Here is a 23,916-nt window from a genome sequence, read left to right as displayed (position 1 = left end):
ACATGTTTTCCCCTCTACCGGGTCGTACGAACCTCATCCAGCACCACATCGAGACTAAGCCGGGGGTGGTGGTACGTAGCCGTCCCTATCGATTGCCCGAGCACAAAAAGAAAATTGTCTGGGAAGAATTGGATGCAATGCTGGATATGGGGGTAACAGAGGAATCCCACAGCGATTGGTCCAGCCCAGTTGTTCTAGTTCCTAAGAGCGATGGGTCTGTACAGTTCTGTGTGGATTATAGAAAAGTCAACGCGGTGTTTAAATTTGACACATACCCAATGCCTCGCGTTGATGAGTTGCTCGATCGGTTGGGCACTGGTTGATTTTATTCGACACTGGATTTGACAAAGGGTTATTGGCAGATCCCCTTGACACCAATTTCCCATGAAAAAACAGCCTTCTCCATGCCGTTTAGATTACACCAATTTGTGACACTTCCGTTCGGTTTGTTTGGAGCCCCGGCTACATTTCTTAATTATTCGGATGTCACCAGCCCTCTGACTGATCTCACTAAAAAGGGAGCTCCAGATCCGGTCCAGTGGACGAAGCAGTGTCAACAGGTGTTCATGCAGGTTAAAGCCGCACTTTGCGGGGGGCCGCTTTTACATTCGCCCGATTTCTCTCTCCCTTTTGTCTTGCAGACGGACGCTTCAGACAGGGGGCTGGGGGCCGTGCTCTCGCAGGTGGAGGAGGGGGAGGAGCGCCCGGTGCTGTACATTAGCCGCAAGCTGTTGCTGAGGGAGACTAAGTACAGCACCGTTGAAAAGGAGTGTCTCGCCATCAAGTGGGCAGTCCTCACTCTCCGGTACTACCTGTTGGGGTGGGCGTTCACTCTCTGCTTGGATCACGCCCTACTCCAGTGGCTCCACCGCATGAAGGATACCAACACGCGGATCACCCGGTGGTATATGGCTCTCCAGCCCTTTAAATTCAAAGTGGTCCACAGACCGGGAGCACAGATGGCTGTCACTGACTTCCTTTCTAGAAATGGGGTGGGGAGTGGTAGACAGGCCGGATGTCTCCCCGGCCTGAGTCGGGCGGTGGGGATATGTGGCAGCGGGGGCATGGTCAAGTGTCCGTCTGGAGAGAGAGAAAGCGGTAAGGGCGCTTGCACCTGAGCTAGATTATGTTTAACACCTGTTTCTAATTCCAGTGAGCATGGGGAGAGTGGCATATAAGCAGCCACGCCACCAGCAGAGAGAGAGAGAGAGTCTGGCACAAGGAAGGCCACGGTGCTCCTGAAGCTGTTACATTTATTCTGTTGTATTTGTTAAGTTGATGTGTTTAAGTAACTAGGTGCCTGTAAAAGTTAATGTGTTTAAGTAACTACGTGCCTGTAAAAGCTAACGTGTTTAAGTGACTATGTGCCTGTGAAGCTGATGAGTTTGTGAAGTTGAAAGGCACTGAAGTGGCCGATTAAATGTCTTACCTGAGCCAGGAAAAACCCGCTTCCCTGTGTTCTCCTTCCCTTCTGCTGTGAAGTTTGTTACAGTCTCCTTCCTGAGCAGTATGATGGCTGCGTGGTCCCATGGTGTTTATGCTTGCGTACTATTGTTTGTACAGATGAACGTGGTACCTTCAGGCATTTGGAAATTGCTCCCAATGAGGTCCACAATTTGTTTTCTGAGGTCTTGGCTGATTTCTTTTGATTTTTCCATGATGTCAAGCAAAGAGGCACTGAGTTTGAAGGTAGGCCTTAAAATACATCCACAGGTACACCTACAATTCAGTACACCTCCTATCTGAAGCTAACTGGTTAATTGTCTAAAGGCTTGACAGTCATTTTCTGGAATTTTCCAAGCTGCTTAAAGGCAAAGTTAACTTTGTGTATGTAAACTTCTGACGCATTGGAATTGTGATATAGTCAAAAAAAGTGAAACAATCTGTCTGTAAACAATTGTTGGAAAAAATACTCATGTCATGCACAAAGTAGATGTCTTAAACGACTAGCCAAAACTATAGTTTGCTCATATTAAATCTGTGGAGTGGTTAAAAAATTAGTTCAACCTAAGTGTATGTAAACTTCTGACTTCAACTGTTTCTATGTTGCAAATGGCCGTCTTCAGAGTTTGAGATGCATGTGTTTGGTGGATGAAGCAATACTAGTCTGCTTTCTGATTGGGAGATTTCTTACAACTTTCTCTGCAAGGTCGAGGAGACACCCCTCATCAAACTGGACCACACCCCCAACCTGCAGCAGCTCCAGAAGTACCTGACACAATCAATATCAAGGCATCACATTAATATGTGATCAAATGACCCAACAAACAATGTTTTACTACGCCTGAGTCATACTAAACCCAATTAAAAAAAAAATGGTGTTGTGCTTCTACCTGCTGTCTTTCTGTATGTCTAGAGTCATCATCTGGACTACACAGGAATTCCAGAACCTAAGAAAGATGAGCAGTAGATAAAATATACATCGAACAACATCCTTTAGAGCATGAAAGTTAGAATAATTCTTAAAGTAAATTAAAAACCATTAGAAATCAAAAGACAGAGTTGAAAGTGTTCAATTGTATAAAAAAAAATTGCTTAAAATTGCTGTATACAGTCTATATATTGTCTACAACATTTTCTATATGTCCTATTTTTTAGTTTCCTTTGATTTTTTTTTCTTTTTGTTGTCCCTTGCTTTGTTTTTAACTAAAAGCCTAACCAGGGACATGTGCAGCAAATTAGCTATTAGCTAGAAGCCTGTGTACAGAGCATCTGCTGCTTAAAACTTATGTAGCAATGGTATTCTGTATTGTCCCTGTCAAATAAACCAAAACATAAGTAAATAAAATGTCAGATTTCCCGATGGTAGCAGAAAAGATCTCCTGACTGATGCAGTCTAAGGTAGAACAGGCCCCAGAGAAGAGTGCAAAATCCTGAACTACTTAACATGCAGAAAAACAAGCATAACACTTCCAATGTGAAACAGCTATTTTTATAGAAGCTGCTAATTGTTTTCACCAAACTAACACATTTCAAATCTCTCAGTTTGAAAAAAAGAAGAAAAAAAAAAAAAAACACCAGAAAGCTGCAAATGGGAAAGGCACTGATAAATGGACTGCGAGGAAAAGTAGAGACACAGCACCTGGTCAAACAGCTTCCGGTTAACAAAGAGGGTGTTATCAGGTTTAGCGAGCTGGCGTGCCAGGAAGGTGAAAAGACAGCCGACCTGAGACGGGGGTGAAGTCAGAATTGTCCACCATGACCTGGACAGTACACGAAAACATATACACACATACAGAAACTTTGTAGTAGTTGGTATTAGAAGGGGGGACATTCTCATTCTAGAAAGCATTTTAATGGACAAAAAATGTATGAGGATGACTATACATTTTTTCAACTTCTAGAAGTACACTAGCATACAGATGGCTTCAAAGCTAATAGATATGGACTACAAAACTCTAATTTCAGTGGGGTCTTTCAAGCTAAAGTGTTTCATTTCTGCACCAATGGAATGTTGCTGTGTCGAGCTAATCGGGATGCTCAAACAGATGAATGATTTCATAACGACAGAGTATTTACACTTTTTGGGGGAACTAACCTTTGAATGACTGTCTCTGCATATTAAACTGGAAAAGGTGTTAAAACTTTATTAACATCAAATTACATGTCATCTTTAGGAGAACATGTTACAGTATTAAGTCTATTGTGTTACAAGGTAGTTTTCTCTGTGTTTTATGAATGAACAAATGATTACCGTTGGAAAGAGAGTGAGAAAGAGAGAGAGAGAGGAGATAAGGTGATAGAAAGTGGGTAGGGGAAAGAGAGCGAGTGGATGCTGATTTGAGTAGCTCAAGATGACTCTTTGATAAGCAGTGATGAGGAGGGGGAGGAAGGCTGCATGCTCTCCAGCAGATAAAATTACCCCATTCCCATGATTTACATTCTAATAACAGAGAGAAGTATCTTTCCAGAGCCAAATGCTTTTTACACAGATGGGGGGAAAACTCGGTGAGCATGTGTGTGCGAGTGAGTGAGCTAAAGCGAGAGTGAGTGAGATTGAGGCATGAGGGAGAAAGAGAAAGAAATATGCTTCTGTCACCTTCAGTAAAATGTCCACAATCCTTTGTTGATACTCCAGAGCCTGTTTGTCATTTTTGAAGTCCTCAAATGTCTAAAGAGTGAGGAGATTTTAACATTCAGTTCTGATTAAAGGATGTCAAATGAATTGATGTACAATAAAGCTCTACATTCTGATAGCCAAGAGACAAGAACATAAATATCAGTTAAACTCTGATTTATTGAGTCAGAAGTGTTGATTTATGGCCTAGCTGATGCACACCAGCGCCAGGACATTGAGGAACTCTTGAGTGTCGAAGTGGAGGAGAGATCGGATGTAGGGATAAACTTCTTCCTGTTCAGCCTCCACTGAGTGCAGACGAATGAGGAACTCAAACACCTAAAAAGCATGAAAGTGTAAAATATAAACAAATCATACTAATACCTTAGTTGAAACCTGTATTTATAATGCAATATGAAAAGGTATTGTTAATGCATTATAATGCATTTATAATACACCTGGCACACCTAATAATACACAGCAGGTCCTGTATGTGAATCTTTGTGTGCATATATACAGTATGTCTTAATTTACCTTCTGCAACCCGTGTCCACATGTGTGGATGTTGCATTCTGGCTTCACTATAAGCAATGCATAATTTAAATGAATTAAAACTGAAATACTGTTCGCAAGACTCTACACTGTCATTTAAAGGTTAAACTTCTGGTGCACCACGTCAGCATGACGTTGATATACAGGAAGCACTGCTACTGGTGCAGCGCCAACAAAAGTGCCTTCTTTGAAACCTGTTTGGTTGTAAAGAGTAGCATCTCAAGATTCATTTGATATGCGGCTTTAAAAAAATCTGTAAATTTTTTGTGCGTCAGCGTGCTGATAAACATGATGTCCACATATGTTGAAATTAGGACCGCGTTCCCTCAAAAGTTGAAAAACCATGTTGGTTATTTTTAATATTTTTAACATTAACACATCTGTGGTAAATTCTCTTCATATTAATTGAAATTTGGTTATTGTTTTATTTTGTTATCACTGTACAATATGGTTCTATTCGTTAACATTAGTAAATACATTTCATTTTTTTTTTCTCTCCCCTTTTCTCCCCAATTTGGAATGCCCAATTCCCAATGTGCTCTAAGTCCTCGTGGTGGCGTAGTGACTCGCCTCAATCCGGGTGGCAGACGACGAGTCTGAGACTGTCAATCCGCACATCTTATCATGTGGCTTGAGCGCGTTACCGTGGAGACATGGCGTGTGTGGAGGCTTCACATTATTCTCTGCGGCATCCACGCACAACTCACCACGTGCCCCACCAAGAGCGAAAACCACATTACAGCGACCATGAGGAGGTTACCCCATGTGACTCTACCCTCCCTAGCAACCGGACCAATTTGGTTGCTTAGGAGACCTGGCTGGAGTCACTACGCATGCCCTAGATTCGAACTCGCGACTCCAGGGGTGGTAGTCAGTGTCTTTACTCGCTGAGCTACCCAGGCCCCCCCATAGTAAATGCATTTCTATATATTTACTAAGCATTTTCACATTGAGAATATGTTGCTTTCAGAGGCTTTATATGGAGTTTGGATGAAAATAAGGTACATTTCTAACAGTTCTGAGACCAGTGCAGACAGATAGTACACTGGAGGTTAAGTCATTCACTAAATAGGGGGCAAGGGAGCATCCTATAGCTTTCTATGCAGCTAAGTGCATTCACTCCTAAAATCTGACCAAAAGTTCAGTTTCAGGCTGCAGATGATATCTGGACCACTTGTTTGGCAGACATGGGACAAAGATAATCAGTACATAGATTCAAAATTGTATAATGTATAATTTTATTTTAATATTGGCAGTGATTTGATGATGCTGGCCATTACTTTTATAAGAATTATTAATTCAGCTTTATAGAAAATCAGCTGTAATGCCTATAATGTCTCAAAAACATGAATAACCAACACTCCTGGACACATAATAAAATATTTGATGAAAAACAAATCTGACTTTCTATAGCTTGGTATTACTTAAAATGTCACAACTTATTCCCCCTGCTGACTCTTGGGCTGGTAGGAGAGTAAGTTAACATAACAAGCTGTTGATGTTGACTGCTTTGGATATCAGACAGAACTCTGATATATGGATATCTTCTGATGGAGAGAGAGGTCTTGTGTACACTGGATCTAACATGCATTTTCACTGCCTCATGTTTTCATATTCTAAGCATATCATTGAATACTGTACATGGCATCACATCTCTGTCTATAGGCTATATACAAAAGCAGTGGGTGAATGAATTGCAGGGTAAAGGTACATTAAATAAAATAAGTAAATAAATAAATAATTAAAATACAAATACATTTTCCCCATCTGAATCCATACATTAATTTCAAGAATTGCAGGTTCTGCCTACTGTACAATGTTCACACTCCATACAAAACACTCCAAATGAATAAATTGTTGATTATTGTTATTTGCACAGACACCAGTATTCATATTGATAATTATACATCTCAAATTGATGCCTATCAATCCATCATTCTTTATATAACACGTAATACGCGTGCGCATGATGTCATCGTTTTCACAAATTCGAGTTTTTGTATGTTTACACGGAGACGATAATGGCATCGTTTTCAAAAACGTGCACTTTGAAACCCGTTTTCAGGCCCCAAAATGTCGTTGTCGTGTAAACAAACAGCCAAAATGCATAAAAAGTTTTCCATTTTTAGTTGAAAATGTTGTCGTGTAAACGGCCCCTTAGTCCCGCTGTCCACATATGTGGAAATAAATTATGAAAATTATTTGCTGTAGATTTTGTTTTTTGTTTTTTTGCTTGGTTATTAGGTACTAAAGGGAAATGGAAAATGAACACAGCAGTCACACGGGGGTCTGAGGAGCTTAAAGTACTTTGTAAACAAGGTTTTAAAAGGTGCTATATAAATAAAGTTTTACTAACCTTTTTATCAGTACTGTATGTTCTTGTAAATAAACATATCCACAGTTATAATACATAAATAGATTTTAACATTCTGAAAATGTGAGAGGTGCTCGCCCATGCAAAAGTTGCCTGCATGATACTAGGGTGTTGTGGGTGGTTGCCAGGATGTTGTAATTCAGTTTCTTAGGCATTCTAAGTGGTTTCTTAAATGTTGCTGTGAGGTTGTTAGGACATTACTTGGTGGTTACTAGGGTGTTCTGGGTGGATGCTTATTGGCCTAAGTCAAAAGAGCCCAACCCTATGTCTCTATAATATTCTGGTCCCTAGAAATGACTTGGATCCCTCCTTCAATGTAAGTCTATTGGATTTTTTTGCCCGTTTCATTGTCCGTCTTGCAAAGATCGGCTAGCTTAATCCTAGGTATTAGCAATAGTAATAGTGGTGCTTGCCGCTCCATACATTTAAAGAAAATAATTCATTAAAACATGCACCAAATTTAATGTTACATCATGTGTTATGTGCACACATTCAGATATTATATAAGCGCATTTATTACATAGCTCTCTGGAGCACTTGATTCTGATTGTCCAATGGCGCCATCCAGCGGTCAGACATTGCTCTGCAACAACCGCACATCTGGGGATAACATTTCAAACCGCTCATCCGGGTTCTGCGAGCCGTCTCGCCTGCTTCTTGGCTCACTGTGCGATCTCTACAAGCTAGCTAATAAAATAATTTAAACTCAAATCAATGTTTCATGTGCATTTATTTATTTATTTGGCAAGTAGTCTTGTAATAGGCTGAATATTAAGGAGTCAGATGGTTATTTTTACAAAGTAAACACCAACAGAATTCTGACGCAAACCGGAAGTTGATTTCAGCTGTTCAGCGATTTATTTCTTATTGCATAATTACACAGTTTCAGTGCAAATCAATGTTTCATATCCATTTATTTATTTATTTGGCAAGTAGTCTTGTAACAGGCTGAAAATTGAGGAGTCAGACAGTCATTTTTACAAAGTAAACACCAACACAACCGAAGGTTGATTTCAGCTGTTCAATTTCTTTGTTGTCAAATTACATCATTTCAACACAAATCAATATTTTATGTCCATGTATTTATTTATTTGGTTAGTAGATGAATAATAAGCGGGATAGTGTACAGTCAGCCGGTTATCACAAAATAAACCCCTTTAGGGTGGTACAAGATCCTTCCACTTCGTGTTGGGGTCCTGATCACCCTGTCAGGGTTTATTGTGCAATAACAACCAGATATGTGTTCCTTGTGCCTAAACTGTGCTTGTTTAACAAAACCAGAGTAAATTATTTTTGTGGTTGTTATTACATCATATCCAGTATTCTAATCACGGGTCAATACGCACATTGCCGGATGAAGTATGTCTGGAATACTAGCATGCATTCCAAAAGAACGTACTGTTTTCCCGGTCACGAAGTGTGTCCTTAATGAAATACATTACATACCCTAACAGTAAGTGATTTTAGACACAATGATATTGTATATTCTAAGAATGCATTACAAATAAATTTATTATGTATTATCCTGTACTGTATATACAGGTTTCAAGTTTCCAAAAGCACTGTATTATTAAGCTCTCGCTTATTTATTCTGCAGGTATGCGTTCATGGGCCAATACCTCCACATAATAACTGAAACAAAATTCAGCCCATTATCACTGAAGTACAGTACAGGATTGACTAGTTGCCATGGTGACCAGGTGGAACACTTTCCACCTAGAAAGTGTATGTTTTTGCAAGAACAGAACCAGAAGATTAGCCATTATCTCCTATTCACACACCTAAAGAGAGGTAATTTTGCATGATTTGGAGGTGCTCATCTTTGTGATACCCATGTTGTGTTTCATAGTGGGAGGAGGGGAGGGGAGGTGTGATAGAGAAGGTCCATTGTGTGTGTGTGACTGGGCTTGTGTGGATTTGTCACTGCGTTGCAGGATCAAAGAAGAACAGGAGTCTCTCTGTGCATGTGTGTCTCTTTGAACATGACCTCTTAGGGCCCAAAAGATAATACTTCAAATAAAACATTACATTTACGTAGTGACAAATGTCTCTTATTTTTAAACACACACACACACACACACACACACACACCTTTAAAATCACACATCAGAGACATCACACACACAAACATTATAATGTAGTAAAACAAAGGAGGAGCCACTGAGAATAGGGATGGACAGCATAACAGTATATTCTACCATGTGAAGGGATGTGTCAACTGGTATAGATTCTGCTATATTCCTCAGTATATCTGTGTCACGATTTAAAAAAAATCCCAAACCATGCAGACAACTACAGCCTACTCTGAAAACTGTGTCACAGACAAGCACTTCCACTGTAGACAGCTTCGATTTATGGGAGTTATTTAATGGGAGTGACTTACAGAAATTTTGATGCCTCTCGATACATTGTTCACACCCAGTGTAGACAGTGGATGTTTACAGTTGCAGAACAATGTCGCAAATTGGAGCAACTGATGTATGGTCACAGGTGCATATGACCGCTAGCTTACAATGGCTTCAAACCTTGATCACCTCATCATTTTTATAATGTATTACTGTTTTAAGTCTTGTTTTAAAGATGTTTTATGATAATGCCAGATTTATTTGTAATGAATAATCAAACTATTTGGTTTATCAGGATTTAAAAATATATACATTACTACATTGCTCAACAATAAGGATGGCCCGCTGGCCCCGGGCCAGTTTGAGATAGGTTTGGCTCAGTTTACAGAACTCTCACTTGACCTGTCGGGCCAGTTCTGTGTTCTTGCAAAATGTTAGATAAATTGCAAAATCTTGTAAATGTGTTTTTATGCCTTGCAAACTGAACTAACTTATTTTTTGTTGTGAATAATGCAGATTTAAACGTTTTACCATGATAACGTTATCTATAGTATCTATACAGTATAAGGTTTTGTCAAAATTGTGAGAATACCATCAGTAGGAATGGGATAAAATCTACAAATCGATCAGTAATGTTCTGCATTGTCAAGCTATTTTTTTGTTTGTAACTTTTTTCTTTTCTTTTTTTTTTTGTAAAGAAAACTCAATATTTAATGAAAAATAAAAAGTTCAGTAGCAGAAAAAAACCTTACCATTAAGCCCTATTATGTAATTTACAGTACAACACATTTTGGGGTTGAATTTCCGCAACAATATATAAAATTACAATAATATATACAAATATTTCTCATACTGTTATATAAGATTTGTCATATCGGCCACACCTTATTGAGAGCTGATGTGTAGCACTACGCTTCATTGTAGCAAATTTGTCCTGCGTCCTGCACCCCACACTCTCTGAGACATTCCCACAACCTCTGGCTCTTGCCTGAGTACAGATCATCTCTGCACCTCATCAGGGTAAACAATCCTGTCTGTCACGCTTTTCAGTCAAACCTATAGAGAGTGACAGCACTCTGTGTGGTTGTATGAGAGAAAGAGAGAATTGCTTTAGATCGTATGTGTGTGTGTGTGTGTGTGTGAGTGAGTTCCATGTCTATGTTTATGTTTCCTGGAGGTTGTCCAGCACAGATCAAATCACTTGAGCACTTTTGATTGTTAACACAGAGGAAATCACTCTGAAAGCCCTGCTGAGAATACTACACACACACACACACACACACACACACACACACACACACACACACACACACACACACACACACACACTTGTGTCTTCTGTGAGAGCTGTGCTGTATATGATAGATGGAGAATGAGAGGTGATTCACACAGACCCTTTATAAACAGAATACAACTAAATGTCGCTGTGTTGAGCTGTACTGAACATGAGTGTGTGGCTGTGGAAATTAGCAATACACTACCCCAAAAGTACACATTCATCTTTACTCAGTGCAGTCTGACTTTAATCAAACTACTGACCTGGTTTTTCACCTGAGTGACCAAATTTTCAGGAATATTTCCTAAAGGATAGGCCTGTCCTGCCAAGCAACAACTGAAAAAGGAACCAGGTGTGTTAATTTATGCAACTGTGAGTGTACATACAGTCCTTAGCTATTGGTTGGGGACAAAATTTGACCCTTGTAATTAGATAAATCTGACAAAATCTCCCTTGGAGAACATTCCAGGACTTCCTCATTCAGTAAAACAATTTTTAAAGCTGAAGTAAGTAGCTTTTTCTGTGTTAATATACTTTCTCCTATCCCATCTTAATATGCATAGACAACTATAAGTAAGCCATTCATAGGTACATTTTCTCAAAAATTGTAAGCACTGTCTTTCTATAGTGCTTTGAAAATTGCTCCGATTGTTTTGAGCGATTCACTTAGACCCACCCCAACAACGTTACACAACCAATGGCGTGAGTTGGGGTGGGACTATCTCTTTGTTTGACCAAAGGCAGACCAGGGGCGTATTCAGAAAGCTGTTTTGAATACAAAGTTTATTTTTGCATTTCCATTTGATGGCACTAGTGGAGCAGAAATTACATACTTTAAGTTTTAAAATAAGTTGTTAGTTTTTTTTAATTAAACGTTTTCTTTTAGGGTTAGGGCTAGTCGATTGCAGGGGTTCTCACACTTCTATGGCAAGGGATCAGCCAATTTAAAATATAAATGCATTCTAAGTAGTGATGTCACAATATCAAAATTTCAATAGCCGGTACTAATATCAGTGAAATTTGACGTTTCTTGATACCAATTTCCATATAAAAAAAAAAACTAACACAAACTAATTTGTGAATTAAATAAACATTGTTTCAAGTTCTCAAGCAATTATTCACAAGTAAACAGCCAGTAATAAAATAAAACAAATAAAAACAATAGAACAGAGATACTGTGTACATAAAGAAAACAGTGCTTGAATTTTTTAACAGCAGTATCAAGGATTCAAGTAGCCTATACATTTAGAAAATAAAAAAAGGATTAAAATGTAACATAATACTCATTAAATGACCTGTCCTTCCTGTATGATTAACAGGCTTTAATACTTTTTAAAGCTACAAAAGTTAACCAGCCAATTAAGTCATTATACACTATATGCTCGAAAGTATGTGGGCACTCCCTTCTAATTAACAAACCTGGTTACTCCATTAAATCCAGTAAAGAAAAATCTTAATATTTCTTTATGTAATGGCTTGGGCTTTGTGTGCTTCCAAATTTGTGGCAACTGTTTGGGGATAGCCATTTTCTGTTCCAGCATGACAATGCCCCTGTGAACAAAGTGAGGTCCATAAAGAAATGGTTTACTGTGTCTGGCGTGGAAGAAATTGATTGGCCTGCACAAAGCCCAGACCTGAACCCCACTGATCACTTTTGGGGTGAACTGGAACAGCAACTTTAAGTCAGGCCCCATCGACCAACATCAGTTCCTGACCTCACTGATAGCCTTGTGTCTGAGAGCAAATCCCTGCAGCCATGTTACTACATACAGTATAGTGGAAAGCCTTCCCAAAAAGTGGAAGCTGTTATTACAGCAAAGGGGGAAATTGATGCCTAAGGTTTTGAAATCAAATGTTCATCAAGCACATATGGTGTCCACAAACTTTTGGCCATATAGTGTAACAATGTGCTTTAAATGAAAAAGGACCCATAGCTAAATAAACATGTGATGTGGGTATGAGGGAAGTACTTATGCAAAAAAGTCACTTCACCTGTTGTACACCAGCAGTTTATTTCCCATTACAACATGCTCATCTACGAAAGAAAACAAATGGGAAAACGTGAATATGTGCACTTTAGTTTAGCAGGTGCATATGTGTGTGAGTGTTGTTGTTCTACGTGTACAGGTGCAATTTATTTCCATGTTCTACCTGGAGGAGACTTTCCTTCACGAAGAGGAGGACCAATTGCCTGAAAGAGTTTCTGGAACAGCAGAAAAAAGGTAAAAGCTCAAAAGAGAAAGATTTTTATTTATTTTTTTTTTAAAGTAAACATGAAAGAGCATTCACAACTCATTTACTTCAGAATGTGACACATTTCCAAGTAAAAGAGAACATTCAATGAGGAAAAAAAAAAAGTAGGACAAGACATGATTTTATCTATCGGGAATTGATAGGATCTTGAAAAGTGAGCGTTCCACAACAAAATGAATCCAGATCTTAATGTGAAGTGGCTGTCGATTGTGGAGGACTACTCCTCTCTTGAAACAATGGCGGCCCTTTTAGGGAGGCTTTTTGACCAGAACATAGAGGCTAAAGTAATCTCTAGCCCTTGTGCACTGTTCGGGTCTTTTTGGACACGATTTGATTTTTTTTTTTTTTTCTTTAATAAAAAAATGGTATCCTTTATCTGAGTGGTAAAAGACTTGGTGACTTTTCCTGTACTAGCTATTTGAACACACAAACAAATCTGGACTTGATTTGATAAGTCTAAGGGGTCGTAAAAAAAAAAACAAAACAAAAAAAGCAACACTTGTGATGTTCTGAGTAATGTTTGACCCACCATAGGAAATGAATGGGAAATACTGTAATACAGAGTATTTTTGTCAAATAAAAATCAGTAAATCAGACACAATGCAGAACACAACCACACATAAATGAAGGGGTGAGACTATACAACATGCACAATACAGAAAAAACCCACACACACATACAGGTTTGTTTGGCTATATTAGTGATCTCTCATTGACTTCCACTGATTTCGTATCAGGCTAACAATATTTTCTAATTCCAAACTCTACCCCAAAACCTAATCATCGCAAAAACATGTGCACAGTACTAGATTTGAAGATCAACATTATCTGACCAATTTAAGAGCTTTTTTTTAAAAAAAAAAAAAGACGAGGACATTTGGCTCTCACATGTGTAGACAAACCTGTCCACAAATACCAGACATTCCACAAAGGTCTAAGTCTGAGTCTGACCCCTGTGTGACAGAGTTTATGCAAGAATTTTGATGTTTGAAATAAATGACAGGTAACAAAATAATAACTCTATCTTTTCTTTGTTACACAATCAGATTTGACTGTGGAGCTTTGTCATTTTTGACAGCATATGGGGGCATCATTGCAAAATCTGACACTTCAAAACAAGTGGTTTAGAAAAATGCTACAATTTGAAAAATAATAGTTTTTTATAATGTCTAAATATATCCAGTGCATAACTTGATCATATCTAGAAATTAAGTTTGTTAGAACATGAGCTTATAGAGATCAGCCAATCACTGAAGTCATCTACTGGCCAGAGTTGTTACTTCATGTAATTATTTCTTTTTTTATTCCAGCAGATGTCACCAGAGACCCTCAATGCATGTCAAATTGTGATGTTTTGACAAAAAGGTTTTTTACTGAAGATAACATAATTTAGTATAAACGTGTAATTTAGTAATTTAGAGCTAAATAAGGTCTAAATACCTTAAAATCCCCCAAAAGTGTTTTTACTTTAGTAAAATGAGTGTTATTACATATCTTTAAAAAAAAAAAATTTGAAAAAGGAAAATATTACACATGTATGTTCAGGTAATTTTTGACCCGCAAACATCACAAGTGTGACTCACAAATTCCCCAGATCTCAATCCGACTGAGCATCTGTGGGATGTGCTGGACCAACAAGTCCTATCCATGGAGGCCCCACCTCGCAACTTACAGGACTTCAAGGATCTGCTGCTTATGTCTTGGTGCCAGATACCACAGGACACCTTCAGAGGTTTTGTGGAGTCCATGCCTTGACAGGTCAGAGCTGTTTTGTCGGCACGAGGGGGACCTAGGCGATATTAGGCAGGTGGTTTTAATGTTGTGGCTGATCGGTTTATATATTATATAATATTCAAGAATTTACATATTGAATAATAGCAGTAGGTTAAATGTTGCAGCGATATGGTAACAGGTAGTACATAGAACAATATGATAGCAATAAGTGTTGTTGTTCAATGTCCGTGATGTGACGCGAGTAATTGAGTTATACCGAAGTGTGAATGTAAGCAGTATTCAGAATGTAAAAGTATTTTAGAAAAAATAATCATACAAATACACAGTAGATAGAAAACAAATTATGACTGACTCTTCAGTAGGTCAGTCGTTAAATGAAACAGATTCCTCACAGATAAACTCATGTCACACAACATGTCCATGTTGGTTTCTGTCTCATTTGGCTAGCTTCTACCAAAATACAAGTTGTTCACAAAAAAGTTATTATTTTGCTATCTTAACAGCACGATTATATAGTTAGTTGTATTTTATTGTTTTCATTTATCATAACATTCTCCTTGCTGTCTGCAATCATTTAAGTACAGACCTACAACCCAGCAGTTGAGAACCACTGAAGTACAGTATATTAACAAGGAGTGACAGGCGCAATGATGATAATGAGAAAGGAGAGGAAGAGAAGAGTGGTGGTAAAGAGCGCAAGGCAGGTCTGATAAAGGCAGCCACTGACATTTACTGCCACTGATAATACAACGAGAAACCAAATTACACAGGACAGGAAATTGGCTTGTGGCAGGAACAGAAAATAATGCTCTGATAACATGTGGAAAATGACATCAAAGATCGTTTTGTCTTTCTCTTGCCTGACATTTCCAAAAAAAAGCAGATGAACTGAAGGAGTAAACCCCTGGGCGTGGCTTGACAAACACTGGCAGTAATGCAGGAGATGCTGCTGTGAAGGACACAACTGCAGCATGAACATTCCTCTGATTTTATAGCTCCATTCCTCAATATAACCAACCTTAATGCTCAGAATGTATTTGAAGAGTTATTGAAACTTGGTCTTTGAGGGTTGCTTTCAGGGCTCCAACACTTTTTGACCAATTAATTTAGATGACTTTCCAAGACCTTTCAAGTTGTTTAGGATAACTGAATAGTGATTTTTGAAAATCATTCAAATTCAGACAAATTCACCATTCAGACCAATTGGCAAATCATTTCAGACAATTCATTGAATAGAACCACCTCTAATGACCGATTAGCTCACAATTCAGACATCACTATGGCTTGAAAGCAAGTTTTACTCTACACAAGAATTTAATTTAACTGACTTTTCCATGATTTCGAAGACTTTATTCATTTCCATGATTTATCCAAGCCTGGAAAATGCCATTTTAAAATCACCTGATATTTCCATATTTTCCATGGTCATGGGATCCCAGTGTTTTATTCTTTAGGGCAGAAGTGTTAAATCCCTGCTCTTGAAGCTTGCGTCCAAATTTTTCTGCAATGTCAGTGTGTGGACTGCATTTGATGAGGAGCTTACGTCTCGGCTATTAATAAACTATGTTCTTCAGGTATGCAAGTGAGTGTTATGAATACATTTCCGGACAAACTTCATCCCTTGACCCAAACATATAAAGTAGTAACAACCACATAAATAGTTTACTCTGGTTTTGTTGTGACAAAAGTTAAGTTCTTCACTTAATTTTGTAAGTCAGCATTTTACCACATAAGCATGTCAATTGTTACAAGCCTGCTGTGCAGCTTGTTCTCTCTCGTGGAGGGTCTGCTGACGCTCCACTCAAATTTAACATAATTTCAACTTTGTAACCATTGCCGCCGAGCTTCTGAAGTGTCGGCTAATGACTATCAGACAATTCTGATTAATGATATTTCCATCTGCAGTGCCAGTGCTAAAAGCAAAACAAGATGCGCTTTTCATATGGAGTTCAATGCAGCGCATGCTGCCCTGAAACAAATAATGTGCATTCTTTATCCAAAGTGAAAAGACAGCCTGATGACGAAAAATATTGTGGAGGATGAGGGTTTAAGAGATTTAATGTGCATTGCAATGAAAAGTAGTTCTAGCAATTAGTCAACTTGATTTCATGTTACTTGAATTGGTGCTATTAGAGTAAATTTTTGTCTTTATACTGTAGAGTTTGGAAAATGTTAAAAAAGCATTATTGTTACATATTTTGTTCTATTTTGTTGTTTTTTCCAAAGAAGGAAATAAATGCATTTTGACAGAAAATAAGTATATAAAGATTAAAATTTCAGCACTTTTAAAATCTCACTGTTAACTATGAAAAATCACGAGATTAATTGCGATTAAAAATTTGAATCCTCACAGCTCTAATAATATATATATATATATATATATATATATATATATATATATATATATATATATATATATATATATAGAGGATCTGAACGCTTCTCAGTTCCCGTGGCATTATAGTAAAATGTCTAACGGATGCAAACTTTAGAATCAGGGGGATGCAGTAGGTCATCTGTATTTTTCGCCTGTTGTTTTATGAATACTGAGCAATCGGACATCCTACTCATTTGACATACTGCTTTTGGCATACTATATAGAATAAATGTAGTCAAATTTGATTCACGGGATAGGTCTTAGGGGTTACATGAAAATTACAGGTCAGTGTATTGCAGGGGTCGGCAACCTATGGCATGCGTGCCAGCATTGGCACGCGGAGAGGTAATCACTGGCACACCAGCAACGGCGAGAGACAAGTAGACTTTTATTCATATGAAATTCCGCACCTGCACTACAGTCTACATCTTGATGTAATCCTTCCTCATGATCACACAGCGTGTTTTCATGAGCTGAATGGGAGGCTAAACAAAAAATTAAAATGTGATGAGACTGCAGTATACCCAACAGACTCGTGCAGCACGTGCAAGCCATTCGCGCATCACTCCGGGTTCACACATCCTCTGTGGACGAGGCGTGAGCTGCGAGTTTTCGTTTCACCGCTCATATTAACAGATGACACCGTTTACACCGCAAGTGTGAGTCACGAGGTGACAAGTCCCAGAAGTGGCAGCGAGCGGATAATCTCGGCGTTGAGCCTATTTTTGCCGCGCAGCTCACGCCGAGCTCAGCGGCTTTGGGTGCAGTACAACACTAAAATTATTAGGAGATTATAGAAAAGACATAAAAGCAAATCAAAATGATTCAAAATGAACCTAGAGTACAATACAATTTATATGGCTGCATGCAAGTAAACTCAACTTAATAAAGGAAAGAATTAATAAACTGCCAGACATTTTGTAATTCTGTGTATATAGGTGTGCTGATAAAGATGAAGAGCACGTGACTGCCCGCTGTTGTCCTTGAAGCAGCAATAACCTCAGCTTATTTAGACCTTATTAAAGAAACAATTTGGCGTAGGACCCCATAGATAATATTACTTCCTGCGCAGAGGCACTGCTGTTTCTTGCCAATGTGAATGTCCAACACGACCGCCCCGCTCATGCGCCCCACTCATGCGCCTCACTTATGCGCCCCGCTCACGCCACGCTCATGGAGGATGTGTGAACCCAGCGTCACGAGCCAGCAGCGCTTCACTTTCGGTTAATCGCGCGAGTACACACGCCCGCTTTGCTTTGGTCAGGCTGCGCAGATGACAGCCTACATTGTTTAACCACTGAAGTTGAACAACCACTACTTTGTTTACAGTGTTTGATTTGTTTCTTTTTGCTTTCACTCAACAACTCGTGATGTAATAAGGACAACACAAATATTTATCCTTGAGATTTCCAACTCACCATACAGGTACACCATGCTTAAACCATGGACACATTCAAAATTACATTAAAAGATTAAGAGAGAAAACATAAACCCACATCGTGGGGTCCAAAAATCTTTTCAAGTCTATTCAAAATATAAATTAAACCTGGAAATAAAGTTTTAGGATTTTGCAGGTTCGATTCACTGAAAAGGGCTAAACAGTTGATTGGCTTGTGATGCACGAATGGCTTGCACACGCAGTGCGAGTCTCGTCACACTATAATAGTGTTTAGCCTCCCGTTCATTTAATGAAAACATGCTGCGTGATCATGAGGTAGGATTACATCAAGATGTAGATTGGAATGCAAGTGCGAAAAAACGTCATATAAATAAAATAGGCTGCTTCTCTCTCGCTGTTGCTTGCGTGCTAGCAATCACCCCTCTGTGTGATTTTTAAAAATGTATGGCATAATGTAAGAAATATTTAAGAATCCACACAATTTATGATCAGTAATCAAATAAGCAAATTTGTGACATTAACTGTGTTAACTCATTTTGTACAAAAGGACAGGTTTTGTTTCATTAAAGCACTTTCACAAGATGCTCTGTGAAAATTCACATGTAAGATTTTTCACATCCGGGTTTTGCACAAATTTTTCACTCAAACTGTTATGCTGATAATATCATTTGTAATGAAAAATAAATTATTAAAATAGAAAAATGCAAAATAGAAACATTTTCACAAGTGGACTTGGCACAACCATTGACAATCAGGAAAATAAAAAAATGGCACTCCATGTCAAAAAGTTTGCCGACCCCTGGTGTATTGGATCTGGGTTGAACTAAATTCTACAGGAAGGTTGCCCTATGCAGGGGTGCCCAAATGGCCCGCAGCTTGTCTACTAAAATATATTATATGTGGCCGCCACACATAATTTACAAATCATGCAAAGTCAACACATGGTGGCAACACTACATTTTAGGCCAGGTGTAGTTGTAAACGGTGAGTGAGTGACCTTTACGTTAGGACAAGGATTGTTATCTGGATGCCACCATGGCCACATCAAAGAAACGTAAAGTAGATCAGGAGGGCCGTCGCTTTAATGAGCATTGGAAATCTAATTATTTTATCACTAAGAGATGTAATAATTGCGTTTGTCTCACTTGCCAAGAGACAGTCTCTTTTATGAAAGAATATAACGTGAAGAAGCATTATGAGACAAAGCATGCAAACTCCTATCAGAGATTCTCCAGCAGCGAACGAGAGGATAAAGATAAACAACTGGAAGCCTCGGAGTCACATGACGCCATGCAAGGATCGGACGTGTGAATGGCGAGCTCTGCGCACTTTGCTAGTTTTAACACTTTTAATGACACAAACCTGTGAGATTCGATACACTCCGTTCCATAACTGTTCTAGGAGGACAATATGTCAAAGAATTCAAAATCCTTGGGCTCTGGAGCATTAAAATACACTTACGTGCTCAAGCTGACACTCCCGAGAAGGCCCCGAGCCAGGGAGTCGATTTAGTCGGAGAAGTGCGGGAAATGCGGCGAGAGATGTTGAACATGTCGGCAATGCTGACAAAGGTCGTTGCTGACTTGGAAGATCTTGCAGTGATACGTCGATCGATCACTGCCATAGAGACGAAATTCTCTGAGGTGGTTACAAGAGTGGGGGATGTCAAGAAACAGAACGATTATCTGGAGTCATCGGAGAGGGAACTATCTGCTAATCCGTTAGCGACCAAGGTGGATTTGGAGTGTGTCTGGGAGAAGTTGGAGGACACGGAAAACCGTAGCCGGCGGAATAACGTCCGTACCATCGGAATTCCTGAGGCAGAAGAAGGTCAGGATATGGTGAAATTCCGAATATGCTTGACGTAACAGGCCATAAGCTGGAAATCGAGCGAGCTCACAGAGATCCATCTTGGCGAGCTGCGGAGTGATGCAGGCCCCGATTAATTCTGGCCAAATTTCTGAGATCATCCGATAAAGATCTTGTGTTACATGAGGCGAGGAGTAAAGGAAGTAAGTCTTTCTTGGAAAAACCACAAAATTTTCTTTTTCCCAGACTTTGCGAATTCAACAAGAGAGAAACACGATCGATTCAAGGAATGCAAGAAACTTTTACATCAACGGAAGGTCGCTTTTGCCCTGATATTCCCGGCCAAATTGACAATAGATGCTAAGGATGGCCGTAAAACATTCACATGCCCACAGCAAGCGATGTCCTTCATAAAGTCAATGGAGTGAGTAAGTTATCTTGTGGTACTCACGCTGCAGCCGAGTGGACTGACTCACAGAACATTCACTTGACTGTTCAAGGAAACTGAGCGCCTTTTTTTTTTTCTTTTTGTGCTGGCTCCGCCTAGCGGCTGGAGTTTGTTTTGTTGAGTAACACTCCTTAGGGACAGTTTTGTGGATGAATCTGCATACTCTTTGTGCTTATGCCTCCTACTGTCTGGAGTTTTTGGAGTATTTCTTGCAAGACATTGAAGTGATTAGGTCATCTGTTGCACTCAGGTAGCATCCAAGTGGGCCGGCTCACTGAACATTCGTTTGAATGTCTGAGGAATTGAACACTTTTTTTTTTTTTTTGGTGCTGGTTTCACCTAGCGGCTGGAGTTTATTTTGTGGAGTAGCACACCTTCGGGACAGTTTTGTGGATGAATCAACACGCTCTTTGTGTTTATTCCACCTATTGGCTGGAGTTTGTTTTATAGATTATCTTTTGTTGTGTAATTGTGTCTCACAAAATTTGTATAGAAACACCAGACTTGAGCAATCCGACGGCAAAGTTCTCGCGGGGGCTCTCGTAGGCATACATGGACTGTTTGAGTTTAGAGGGATAGACGCCAGTTGGTGCTGTCGTGGAGCATGTTTTTCTTTTTTCTGTTTGTCTGGTTCTGGGGGAAGTTCGGGGTTTGATTGTTGCACTAATCTTGGAATGTGGTCTTTATAATTTTGTTTTTGACACACAATCTATTTTTTCTTATATGTCAAAATGTCAAATGTTAATATGAGTGGATTGTCTCTCTCCACGTGGAATGTGAATGGGTTGGGGCACCCCATAAAAAGAAGCAAGGTTATTTCTCTTCTTAAGCGTGAGACATATGATATAGTGTTTCTTCAAGAAACGCATCTTTCCCCGCAGGAGCTGAAAAATTTGTGAAGATGGAGTGAGTAATGTTTTCTTTAGTGCTGGCTCAAGTAAGAGCAGGGCAGTCATTACACTGATAAGTAAACATCTACAATTCAAATGTCTCAAACAAATTAAAGATAAATTAGGAAGAATCATTATTGTTTTAGCAGAAATTCAGGGGCAAAGTCTTATTCTGGCTAATATTTACACACCTAACGTTGCTGATCAGGGCCTTTTTATAGATCTTGAAGGGATGTTGTAAGCCGCTGGCACCCCTGATGGTATAATATTAGGAGAAGACTTTAATCTTTTGATGGACTCAATCCTTGATCATGGTGAAGCAAAAGTGTGCAAGCCCCCTACAGCAAAACTGACGCTTCACAGGATGTGTAAAAATCTTGGTCTTACAGATATTTGGAGACTTTTGAACCCATCTGGTCGGGCCTATAATTTTTTTTCCATCAGTCCATAAGATTTATTCTAGAATAGTTTATTATTATTTTTTTTATATCTAAGTCCCTCATTTCATCTGTTGTGCATTGCTCAGTTGGAAATATCTTAGTCTTAGAAAATCTTAGAAAAGGAAATCATATAGTTGGTGCTTTAATGTATCCCTTTTGCAAAATCCTGAATTCCAACAAATAATAAAGGCTGAAATCAATGTTTAAATGGAGACCAACTGATCCTCAGTATCCTCTGTGGGCGTGGCTTGGGAGGCACTTAAGGCGGATCTTAGGGGCCGGCTCATATAGTATGCCTCATTCACCAAAAAATCCAAAGCACAAGAACTTGTGGAATTGGAAGGGAATATTAAAAGTGCCAAGGCAGAGCTGAAGTGCCAAATGTCATCTAATGGCCTCAGAGAATTGGCCAAATTGAAATACAGATATAATACTATTTTGTCACGGAAGGTGGAATTTTGGCTATTCAGGGCAAGACAGGAAAATTTCTGGCTAGATATATAAAAAGAGTCTTTTTCTACCATTCCCTCAGTGAAATCTGCTGGTGGTGAAATATTTACCTCAGCCATTGATATTAATAATGCTTTTAAAGAATTCTATCTTGATCTCAATAGTTCCACGTCTTCGTCTACTGATGAGGATATTAGAAACTTTGTGGAACCATTAGAACTTCCTAAACTGATGGCTGAGAAAAACAATTATCTTATTCTGCGATAACCTTGGAGGAGCTTGGTGAGGTACTTAAGGCTTTGCGTACAAGCAAGGCTCCGGGGCCAGATGGCTTTTCCGCTGAGTTTTTTAGATCTTATGCTACAGAATTGGCTCCACTTTTGCTAGAAGTTTATACGGAATCATTAAAGAATGGAAAGATTCCGCCAACCATGGATCAGTCTGATTCTTAAAAAGGACAAAGATCCAAGCGTGTGTAAGAGTTACCGTTCAATTTCCATGATACATCTAGATGTTCAAATATTGTCAACATTTTGGCTAACCGATTAATTTATCATATCTCTTGCATATATATCAGGTGGGGTTTATTCAGGCCGTAGCTCTTCTGACAACATTAGGCGTTTCATCAATATCAGGTGGTCAGTGGCAAATGATCAGTCTCTGGTTGCTGCCATCTCACTTGACGCCGAAAAGGCATTTGATATGGTAGAATGGGATTATCTTTAAAATTTTGGAAATGTACGGGTTCGGGACTACTTTTATTGGTTGGACTAAGTTACTTTATAGACACCTAGTAGCGGCGGTACAAACTAATGGTTAATTTCAGATTATTTTACTCTGGATAGGGGCACCCAGCAGGGTTGCCCTCTTTCCCCATTGTTGTTCTGTCTTGCTCTGGAACCATTGGCAGCTACGATAAAAAAGGAGGATGATTTTCCAGGGGTGGAGGCGGGAGGTGTGGCGCATAATCTTTTGCTTTACGCAGATGATATTTTATTATTCGTGTCCAACCCTACTAGATCTATGCCTTGCCTCCACAGAATTATTAATTACTTTTCTAAGTTCTAAGGTTACAGAGTTAATTGGTCTAAATCCGAAGCTTTGTTTCTGACAGCGTACTGCCTGGTAACGGCTTTTCAACCAGGCACCTTCCAGTGGCCCAAACAGGGCATTAAGTATTTGGGTATTTTATTCCCAGCAAATTTGTGTGATTTAATTGTAACCCTTTAATAAAAAGGTTTTCGAGCAATGTGGGCAGGTGGGCTTCATTACATTTATCTATGATTGGGAAAGTTAATATTATTAAAATGAATTGTTTTCCGAAATTCAACTACCTGCTTCAATCTCTCCCTATAGATGTCCCCCTCTCTTATTTCAAGTAATTTGATAGCATAGCGAATTCCTTCATTTGGAATGGTAAACGTCCCAGATTACATTTCTGTAAATTGCATAGGCCGATTGACAAAGGTGGGCCAGGCCTACACAAGATTTTGTTTTATTATTATGCATTCGG

The 23,916-nt window shown here is 39.1% G+C and overlaps 2 protein-coding genes across 2 annotated transcripts in view; both read right to left on the bottom strand.

Annotated features, from left to right (window-relative positions):
* The window catches only part of LOC127444744 (vacuolar protein sorting-associated protein 8 homolog), an 84,208-nt gene that overhangs the window by 7,227 nt on the left and 53,065 nt on the right, over positions 1 to 23,916 (bottom strand). The window contains 8 exon segments of the mRNA XM_051704306.1: positions 2,135 to 2,212; positions 2,334 to 2,390; positions 3,083 to 3,175; positions 3,177 to 3,203; positions 4,040 to 4,111; positions 4,280 to 4,396; positions 12,756 to 12,807; positions 14,529 to 14,645. Coding sequence (XP_051560266.1) covers positions 2,135 to 2,212; positions 2,334 to 2,390; positions 3,083 to 3,175; positions 3,177 to 3,203; positions 4,040 to 4,111; positions 4,280 to 4,396; positions 12,756 to 12,807; positions 14,529 to 14,645 — 613 coding nt within the window.
* The window catches only part of LOC127444918 (uncharacterized), a 239,234-nt gene that overhangs the window by 199,309 nt on the left and 16,009 nt on the right, over positions 1 to 23,916 (bottom strand). The window lies entirely within an intron of this gene.

This window comes from Myxocyprinus asiaticus, chromosome 8, assembly GCF_019703515.2.
Source record: "Myxocyprinus asiaticus isolate MX2 ecotype Aquarium Trade chromosome 8, UBuf_Myxa_2, whole genome shotgun sequence".
Taxonomy (NCBI): Eukaryota; Metazoa; Chordata; class Actinopteri; order Cypriniformes; family Catostomidae; genus Myxocyprinus; species Myxocyprinus asiaticus.
This window is presented reverse-complemented; position numbering and strand designations above follow the sequence as displayed.